The 11054-nt window shown below is 39.9% G+C and overlaps 1 protein-coding gene across 1 annotated transcript; it reads right to left on the reverse strand.

The window, feature by feature from the left end:
- Positions 1 to 1179: 1179 nt before the first annotated feature.
- LOC103988950 (potassium channel AKT2) lies at positions 1180 to 7211 on the reverse strand. The gene is made up of 11 exons (XM_009407645.3): positions 6750 to 7211; positions 6471 to 6689; positions 4636 to 4794; positions 4490 to 4547; positions 3936 to 4253; positions 3548 to 3787; positions 3143 to 3460; positions 2799 to 2984; positions 2390 to 2465; positions 1710 to 2282; positions 1180 to 1499 (listed from the first exon to the last, which is right to left on the reverse strand). Exons 1-11 carry the CDS (start codon positions 6917 to 6919, stop codon positions 1351 to 1353), a joined length of 2466 nt encoding a protein of 821 aa, XP_009405920.2. The 5' UTR covers positions 6920 to 7211; the 3' UTR covers positions 1180 to 1350.
- Between the last annotated feature and the right edge of the window lie 3843 nt (positions 7212 to 11054).

Below are 11054 nucleotides of genomic sequence, written 5' to 3' on the forward strand. Positions count from 1 at the left end.
TACTATTATATTTTTAGACTTATAATTAGTTTAGTTAAGATTAAAAAATTTCTTTAGATCATTTATAATATTTTTAAGTAGGCTTTATAATTTTTTTGTTATGATAACTAAAATAATAATTTTTTTTGAGAGATAGTTGTAATATTTTTTAAATTAGAGATATTATTAAAAAATAAAAAAATAAGGTACTGATTGCAAAATATGAATATTTTTAAGAAAAAAATATCTTTTTTTTTTTAATTCCATCAAGGACTTTTGGACTAGACATTTCGATGCATGAAGATCAAACCTGTGACAACATCCGAGAGAGAGAGAGAGAGGAGTTACTGAGCATTCATAACAAGTCGGGATCCCTGTGGGCCACGATGGATATGGTCGGTGGTAGAAGATGGGCACATTGATGGTGTGTAATTTGTAGAGGTGGTCATGTCGTGGACCGAAAGCAGCTGTCGGCTTTACTCGATTGCGGCTGTGGATATAACATGGTTTCGTTTCCAAATGATTAATGGGTGCAGCTACAAAAGTTTCCCTACTTGCAGATTGGATTCGGTGGCCAGCTAAATGTTGGTTGATCTCAGAGACATTTTGTCGTTTTTCTTCAAGTGTTTGGATGCTTTAAGACTACTGTTTTACTAGGGCCAGTGTGATTTTTCTTGGGCAAGACGACGCTGGGTTGTATCTATGTATAGAGTAAATCAATCAATCTCTAAATAATCAAGAGTTCAACTCACCTTTCATGACTTAAAAAGATTAAAAGAAAAACACCCCAAACAATGTTTGTTTGCTACAATTGCCTTCGGGCATTTAGTGCACTGAGGTTAATTGTTATTTTTTCCGACATAGGAAAGTGGTTGTTTTAGTTCGTACGAATCTTTTGTTGCTAAAGCATTTTGGGCTTTGAATGTTATATACTTTTTTGTTTCTATGATAGGAAAACAGAGGCACGACAAGAATTGCCAGTTTGGAGCCGAAATCAATTTGTACATGACCTACAAATCCATTAAGATACGACGTCACTTCAAGATCGTTGTCAAGTGATCTACTTAGCAGCACTTGTACTCGAAACTGAAAGTTGGAGGCAATCATGAGGTTAGTATCTTTCATGAACAGTCGGCTATTAAATTGTATGGCCAACAACATTGAAATTGCTCTATAGTTTCCTCATTAACATTCTGCCGATGATCAAAGCCCATAAATATGATCTGAAGGATATTACAAGGTAGATTGATTGATACAAACGATGATCGTGAATGTTGCCGAGAAAGCTTACCTGAGAACCATACAACATAATTGACTATGATATTCAGAATCATTCTTGGTTTCCTGCTTAGGAAATTGGCATAAGAATGTCTATTGGCATTTGCTATGAAGCTTAACAAGTTCTTCATCCTCGACAACAAAAAGTTTATCGTTGTCTCTCAAAACATCAATGGATTCTACCTCTGCACCATCTTCGTTGGTCAATATTCTGTTTCTTGCATCGATTTCAAACTTGTTGCCTGTCAACAAAGAAAACATTCATGCCCGGAAGAGAGGAGGAAAAACAAAAAAAATTAATTTTGTATGAGAAGACACTTGAAATTCTTGGTAAAAAGTTTTGACATAAATCTTATGGTTTATCTTCAAAGGATGAAACCAGTTCATCCATCGAACCGGGTAGATGACCTCTTGTGCTCGGATAGAAAATGACAAGGTATAATTGTTCATACCAATAATTGTTTTGAGCTCTTCCATGGTGCTTGGCAAACACATTAACTTTCCACTTCCGGAGCAGTTGTTTCTGAGCAGTGGATGACCCTTGTACACGCTAATCCTTGGAGGATATCCATTTGTTTCCAACTTGAAGGAATTTTCCTGCTTCTCCAGCACCAGAGTTTGTGTAAACTGTCCATTTGATTCAGGTAAAGTATTTACGCATCCAGCATCTCTTTGCTGGTCCATTTCTTTTAAGACTCCGTTCCTTATTTTCCTTGCTCCTCTCCCATTAAGATTTGCTTTCTCTATGCTGGCCCCATTCAAGACTAGGAAAGCAACCATATCTTCATAATTTTCAGCAAGAGCTATTTGCAGTGCTGTTAATCCTTCATGGTTTTCGGAGTCTATGTTCAAACCATGTTTCAATAACTCCTTCATGGTCGAAAGCTCATTTCTTTTGGCTGCAAGGCATAGAAGATCACCGCTGGTGTTGGGATTGGAAATGCATGCACATTGGTGTAAGAGATTGAAAATTTTATGGTGTTTTGCGGCGATGGCATCCCATAATGGAGTATTTCCATCCATGTCTGCCATTGGTGGAACATAGTTAGTAATAAAGTTGAACATACATCCTCTCTTATTATGTATAAAAGATAGAAGACATGTGAAAGAGTTCAAAGCCTAAGATGCATACCTTGTATATTGAAGTTGCCGGCATGGTTGAGTAGAACCAGAACACAATCCTCGTATCCTTTTGATGCTGCTATATGCTAAATAGACGATAAAGAAACAAGTAAAATTCATTATGTTATATATATATATATAACATAATATAATGTACATCATTATGCTAATAGATATAATGAAGATGAAGTCCTTTTGTCACCTTGTTAGGCAAGTACATTTAGATGCATTGGAGAATCAATGGTTATATGGATGCCGTCAATATTATATACTTAAAACATTCTCTTCTGTCAAACATGTTTTTCTTATTTTATTTTCGAGGCATCGCATGTGCTTGTCATAATGTGAAATGTAAGAAAGAAGCAAATATGAGATTCATATGCAAGTGGAACATATTTGGAAAGACATGCAAAACTTACCAATGGAGTTCTTCCTCTGGAGTCAGCGATGTCAGGATCCATTCCTGCTTTGAGGAGCTTCTCAAGGAAACAACTATTTCCGGTAGCAGCTACCGTCAGTAGATTGCATGGTATACTAACTTCATCACATTCTCCATTCTCCCCTATCAGATCCTCTATGCTGATGTCCTTGAATTCTATTTGATGCTTTAAGATTATGAAATATTCTTGTTATTCCATATCGATCGAGAATTACTGTAAGATTGCTAATTACGTAACACTGTATATCTGATGCGACAATCATCTTAGACATCTAATCTGTAGTCATTCCACAGCTTATGAGTGTGAATATTTTTGTACCTTACCTTAAGAAAGTTCTTGATGATAGCTATACCATCCTCTTGTTTGGTTTGCAGCACTTCTTTCAGGGTGCTCTGCTTTAACCTCAACAGCTGAGACAAGGTTCTGGTGCGGAATGTAAAGCTTTGAGGCCTGTCGCTGAGCGCACTGATCTCTCCAAACATGTCTCCTGCGCTGAGCGCCCCTACGACCTGTTCTGTCTCAGTATCAGAATACACAATTTCTACTTCGCCTGATACGACAATGTATACGTCTTCCGGGGCCTCATTTTGCATGATGACATCCTCTCTGGGTGGGATGTACTCGGCTTTCATCGTCGTTACCTGAACCAGAAAATTCAAACCATATGAGACAAACATTTTGCTACGGTGTTGGCCGAACTCGGACCAGGGAGGGAATGGCATCCTTACCAGGAGTAGGAGTGTTTCCCTGGAGACACCTTTAAAGAGATAAACCTCCTTGACAGTAGGTAGAAAGAGGTGCTGGCAGATGCTTTTGCATATCGATTTTGGCAACTGATCCATCAGATGTTGTTGGTTCAAGGTCTCTGCTCTAAATCTGAGACACATATAAGCCAATATCTGCTCTCTCAGACGTGCCGGCAGGTGGTTTCTGCAGACGAAGTTAGATGCAACCTCTATGCTGTTCCTCTGCAATACATTCCTTCAAGTCAGAAGTGATCGTATGACTGACTACATGATAACATCATCGTGAGAAATGAATCACATCCAAGCTCTCTTTTTTATCCCTCGCGTGTGTGGGTGCAACTGTACTACAGATGAGAATAATTGCACTCACGAATTCCATTGTGCGTCGTGTTCCTTCGACAACCAAGTTGGTCATATTCCCGATCAAGTATGCAGTGAGGCCTAGGTTACAAAGCATGTAGAATATATTAAAGATCATTTCTCTTGTGTTCACAGCATGAAGGTCACCATAACCAACTGTGGTCATTGTGGTTATGGACCAGTAGATGGAAGCAATGTAACGCATCCACAGGCTAGCTTCCCTGAAGTTTGGCATCACAGCACCGATCCATGTCTTCCCCTGATGTGGGTACCGGTCAGCTAGCAAATAGTAGAGACATCCAGCGCAGTGCACTAGGAAAACGGTAACCTGCATCGGCCATGTCGTGAGCTTTCATTTCAACTTTCTTGTTTATATATTGGACGTGCATGCTAAGACTACATATAATCATGCTTTTGATTGCTTTATGATCAGGGGGGGAATTGGAACTTGCTTGCCAGCTATTAGAGCATCTTGCCTTTGTACAGCAAATTAAGCTTGCTTTATCTGCTTCAGGAGATAATAAACCATTTTGAACAAGACAACTGAGTAAGATATGTACTTACACATAGGAGTCTGGCGCATCTAATCCAGAAATAGCTGAATCTGATATCTTTTTCGAGTCTGCAGTGGCCCAATAAGAAAATTAAAGACTCGTAAACTTTCTTGTATTTCCTCCACGATCCAATTTAGTTTGTGCAATTGTCATCACCTTGTAAAGAATTGCTTGACCTTCCTGAGACGCCACAGTCTTAGCATGCCCAGCAAGCTGTAAGAGACACCGGACTTGACTCTACCTGTGATCAAGTAGCCCAAACCCTCGAAGGGAAGCGTTGATGCCAGGTCCATGATGAACCACGTTGACAAGTACCTGCAGAAGGCCATGCAGTGAATAGCTGCTATGTGATTGCAATAAAACCTCTGGGCACTAAATTACTGTTGCTGATAATTTCATATTCTTGATACCATCTTTTGCACAACAATTCACGTGGCTTGAGATGTTGTTTCTTTTTCATTTGATCAGTGCAATCAGTGTGTAGCTCCTTTTGTTGTACGATCATAAAACTCGGAGCATATGACCTGCTTTAGGAGGGGTCAATTGGTGCTTGTACAATTTTACTTAAGACTATAGGTCTGTTTTATGATAATATTGTATTTCATGCTAACTCTAGATTTGTGTTTGCACTGGAAATCTACTTAGGTTCTTCATTTTATCTAATACTAGATTGATTTGGATATCATTTATCACGATGTAGATCGAGTAACTTATAAAACGTAAACCACTCACCTAAGATGCTTATCTAGGGTATTACATAATCCATGGAGATCCCACGATTATTCTGTATTAAAGTGAGGTTGATGAAGTTGCACCAGTAAACAATCATTGGCTAATCTTGTAGCTACAGCATATCTGTTGTCAAGTTCAACTTGACGATGATGAGGACGATTATGATTCATGACCGAGGAAACAGTTCATAGTAAATTATTAGCTGGTGTTTCACCACTATGATTTAGGTGCAGCATATGTGCGGTTCCAAAATTACATTCATTCACCACCATCAAATGAGTTAAGATCAGGTCCCACCGAAAGTCAACAATTTCTTTGTTTCCAACGAGGTTGCTAAGATACTTGAAAGCTTAAGCTTATGTTGAAGTGTTATGCTGATTCCGAATGCTCAATTATTCATTAGGAGAAACATAAATTTGGTTGCAGGAGCAGAGGTGGTGGGGTTTTCCAGGTCAATGACATGGGAGAGTCGATCTCAATGACATCTCTACTTCTATACACTAGAAGCTTCACAACTATTACCTTGGCACTCTTCACGATAGTGACAGGTTGACTCTTTATGTGCACCAGTCTTGTGATCGAGTCATCTGAAAGATCTGATGAGACCTTATACAGGGACTACGTTCACATACCGTACAATGGGAAATAGTCTAAACGATCAGGTTAGAGACACGAAAGCAGTCTTTGTGCTTGCGAGGATAAGATCGCTTATATCGATCCTCCTCCGACGACGAATTAAGATAGGGAATATGGACAGAGACTGCACAACCGCAGCAACAGGGTATTTATTGGCCTCTCTAGCAACTCGGAGGAGGCTCATCCACGCACCCCGTGGAACGGAGCGGTATGCCTCTACCAAGTCTCACGTTTTCTCCCAAAACAATTCATGTGATACCCACCGAGTCCCAATCATTGAAGTCCGAGCAATCGGAGAGCACCATTTGTGATGCTGACGGTCCACGGTCCAAATGAATTCTCCAGAGAAGCCCACCCACCCAAGCTTTCACTGTCAGAGTAAACGCTACGAAACTATACTCTTCACTTTCCTTCCCTCTTCTCCTACTCACGGTGATTGTTACAGTAAATAGGCTCCAGAGAAGCCCACCCGCCCAAGTTTTCACCGTGAGAATAAACGCTACGAAACCCTGCTCTCCCTTTTCCTCTTCTCCTACTCACGGTGGCATGGAAGCCACGTATCTTTCTGTGGCACTGAGAAATGCAGACATCCTAGTGGTTTAAGTTGCAGTGTATAGTCTCACCTGACGGCGATCTTCCGTGGATCGCGAACCAGGACCTGCGTTCTGGAGTCAATGTACGCGACGAAGAAGGTGAGGACGATGTCGACTGCGAAGAAGGCGTCGATGACGTTGTCGGCGATGAACAGCCCGCCCTTGGGGGCGGCGCCCATGAACGCGATCTCGAACGGGTACACCCACGCGGAGTACGCAACCAGGACCACCATGAACGTCTCCCAGCACCTGGAACAACTCATCTTAGTTCATGGCCTACTTGCCGTTCTTAGTCGGGAGGGCTCATACCTGTATCTGGAGTCCATGGGCAGGATGACCTTGCCGCGGGAGTCGTTCTGGTTCTGGTTGTAGGTCGAGACGCCCAGGGGCGGAAGCACGAGCTTGGAGAGGTTGCGGAGGTTGAAAGACTCGGAGCGCTCCTCGTCGTGCCGCCTCTTCCTCTCATGGCCGCTCTCCATGGAGCTCTGAGACTCCACCGAGTGCTCGACCGATCGAGTGCCCCTCAGTGGAGATCCTCCACTCTGCCGGCCATCTATCAAAAGCAGGAGTGAAGCGGAGGCAACTCACGCAGGCCTCGCAAATAATGGAGGAGGGAGGAGCACGGTAGTGGTCCTGGCAGATCTCTGGCTTCGCGCATTGATGGCTGATGGGGATAAGGCCTGGGCATTATGTGGTGGCTCAATAACATGTGGTTGGATGTGGCCATGGTCATTTTGTCTTGCTTCATCGTTCTGGAGTGGCATGTCTGAGTTTTACAGAATGATGTCAGAATGTTACTTTGGATTCAAGACGGCTGACCCATCAGAAAAATGCCAACCACCCCACCCCTCTCTCTCTCTCTCTCTCTCTCTCTCTCTCTGCTTTTTATCTGAAAGAATCAAAATCCATTAGAGCATCGCATCAACTACAGTCCAGAAACGAATATCCATATCTTCTATTTTTGGCCATTGCATCAGATGTTAATTTACATTTTATGCAAATCGCCAAAGCTAATTAATATCTCTAATCTCTACTTTGAATCGTTGATCGTGTGCGACCGTTTTCGTCATGTGAATCTGATATTGTGATGATAAGATGCCTCAGATGCAATGGAAATAGGCATCACCTAGACAAGAAGAGTGTTTGCAAGAATTTGAGAGCCATCTGAAATCTGACGAGGTAGCGATGATTTGATCTTGTGTTGGCTGAAAACGTAAAGGTCCTAAAGGACATGCCAAGAAGTAGATTTGTGTTCACCATTCTTTTTCTTTCTGCAGACCAAAGACTGCTATCAAAGTCATCACAGGGAGCTCTGATATGTTTTCTCCTGAGGATTCGTGAAATGATTCTTACATCGACTTCTCAAAGAACTCGCCCCACCGAAGGCAATTGGAGAGCATGAAAAAGATGCGTCTCGGGAACATAGTAATCATTCTTAGCAGCTTCTTTTCAAGAGATGCTGTATGTTTGACAAAGACTTTGCGAGTTGCTAATTTTATCTAGTGGGCGAATAAGTGGGACTTCTCACGTACCGTGTTGCCGGTGTCAAATCTGGAGCACAACTAACATGTACGAGTATACATGAACGGAGAACTATGAACTGAGAATGATTAGAACAAGTCGTGGCCAGTAATCGATGGAGACAATTCCGTTGGATTAGGTGGTGTTCTTGACGCATCCGGATGCTTTTTCTGGATCACGTGCTCTCATTCATCGTTAGAACTCTGAAGACAATAAAACTTCAATAATTATTATTTTGAGTCTTACTGGGTCAACAAAATTTTTTCTACTTTCATTAGAGTTATATATATATATATATATATATATATATATATATGATAATCTTCGGGAAAATATTTTGAGAAATATTTGATTAATATTTTTTAAAAATTCTCGTAGAGCATTTTTTTTCTAAAATATGACATTGTCCCCCTTGCATATGTCCCGTCGGTCATCGTCTTTACTCCATTAGTCATTGCCTTTACTCCATCAGTCATTGTTTCTTCCCTACTACTCTTACCTCTGTCGTCCTTATCTGTCTTGTTGAGAGACCCGTCATCACCGTCTACCTAAATCTCTGCCAATGACCTTGCATAGAGGATTGTTGGCGAAGACAATAAAAGTTGTTTATCGTCCTAGCCTCACTATTCCATCATCAACTTGGCAAAGGGGGCTATGGGCAAACATGCAACTCTCAAGGGTGTGTGAGTGAGGATGATGATAACGATAGAGGAAGAGGGGAGGGAAAGCGAGTGTGATGGGCAACGGTGAGCGTGGAGGCTAGGAGGGCAATATCTTCTTTTATGAAAAAAAAAATCCTCCATGACATTTTTTGAAAAAGGGATAAAAAGAAAAAAAAATGATATGTGGACTGGTGCAGCAGATAAGATGGATATGGTCTGGTTTGGAGAAAAAAAGCAGCTAAAAAGAAAAGAAAGGCTGGCTCACACAGACCTTACAAGTGTTTGCATAACAATCTTTCTGATAGATAATAATAGTTCAGTATGTGCCACTGAAGTCGGCAAATATGATGGTGCATTGGAGGTTTGTGTGTGTAACATTTCTTTCACGTGAACTTTTTCTTTTTGTTGGGATATACATCATGTTTGCAGGTGGAAGAAATGTTTTAGGACCACCATTGACAGATTCCAGTCCACCGAACATGAGTACAGCAACTGCGGTTTGCCTTCAATGATTTAAATGATATGAGAAGAATATGCCTAGGCTTTCTGCTTGCTCAAATGTAAGCAAGAGTGGATATATAAATGTGACTATCTAGGATCTTGCTTGGTATCAACGTTCTGTAATATGTTGCTTCGATCCTTGTGAAATCTGTATTGGTAGGAGCCTTTTGCATTGATTTATTCACTGCTATTGCTTTAATTTATTTCAATGAAATGAGAAAGAGATATTTAGGATTTCTACTTCCTCACATGTTTGTAAGAAAGGATATTTGAATCTTACTATTTGAGATTTTTTTGGTATCAATAATTGTGATTTGATGCTCGTTTTAATTGTGAAATAACCTCTTTGTCTACAAGTATAAGTTTGTACACACCCTGTATTGATAGAAGTCTTATGTTTTAACGACCTATATTTCTTTAATATTCCTTGGCAAAGATTAGGAAAAAAAAAAAACGAGTAGATGGAAAATACACAACAGTAGTAGTAGTAATAATAATAATAATAATAATAATAATAATAATAATAATAATAATAATAATAATAATAATAATAATAATAATAATAATGAACATAAATTATTTTTTAATTTAAAATATGATTAATAGTAAGACAAGTTCTTGAAGAAACGCTTGAAGATGATCCGTGACAAGTAATTTTCATTTTGAAAAATATCTCAGAAATATAACGAGAGAAAAAAAGATGAATTAATAATAATTATTAATCATGGTTTATAATTTTCCTTCTCAAATGTGTTTGTCATCATGTAAAGATTGATGCGCAAAATCTGTAAAACCGAAAACTACGTATACGAAAAATTATGTTTTACCTAGGGAGATTGTATATCCCTAAATCTCTGTAGATCTGTAGGAGAGGATGAAAGAAGTCAAGCGCCCTCCTCTCTAGCGGTGATCCACACAGTAGGGCTGCGATGATACTTCTCAAATCTCTAGGCTTACTATTTAAGGAGGAGAAGGGAAGAGAAGAATAGGAGATGACAACTAAGAGAAGCTCAAGCCTATGAACCTTTGGTTCCCTCCTATATATAGAGGCCCTATATCAACTTAACAATAATGGATCATACCATATTGTGTATTGGATCTCCATTCAACTACCTAAACCTTTTAGATTAATTGATTTCTATCTAATAATCTCTCATAGGCTCTTATTGGATCCATAGGATCTAATAATTCATGGGCTTATTAGATATCCAATAAGATAGGGGCTCCGGTGGATATCTCATATCCGAACGAACCTCTACTTGTCACAATGCCTACCATATGTGTGTGACTCTCTAGGCCCAATATCAAATTGGTCGTGAGTTATACCTGTCAGAACTCCTTATACCTCAGTGAATTATTATCTCCATAATAGTTCACTCAACTCATCGACTGCGGATATACTAGGCCACTACACCATAGTCCTCAGACGATATAGGGGAATCCAATCCATTGGACCTATCTATCCTTAGTTACTATGTATCTATAGTTCCTCATCCATCTAATATCCCAGAGACTATATAGCAGGCATGGTACTATCAAGCCCATACAGTTTCTACTCGAGACTCACTCAATCAGATTCTCCCGAAGAACTCTCTCTCTCAATCCGAATGACCCTAGCTAGGGATTTGTCTTAGCAAGAGCATATGTGATATTCCTCTTATGACATTGAGAGTAGATGATTCTTTATTGACACTCAATAGTCGTTGTAAGATTGACTATCACTCCTGATGATTGATTGTGCTAGATCTGGAAATTCCAAGCCTATAAGTCCGGTGTCAAAGAATATAGTACTCACTATCTAACAATGAGATATCATTAACTATCTAGTATTTTGCGAGCGGATCAATCAATAAACTCATTCTCCAATGAGCACTTACACTATATCCCTAGTGTCCCCATACAAGCAACTATAAGACCAACTGCCTCCATC

Source organism: Musa acuminata, chromosome BXJ2-6, assembly GCF_036884655.1.
Source record: "Musa acuminata AAA Group cultivar baxijiao chromosome BXJ2-6, Cavendish_Baxijiao_AAA, whole genome shotgun sequence".
Lineage (NCBI taxonomy): Eukaryota > Viridiplantae > Streptophyta > Magnoliopsida > Zingiberales > Musaceae > Musa > Musa acuminata.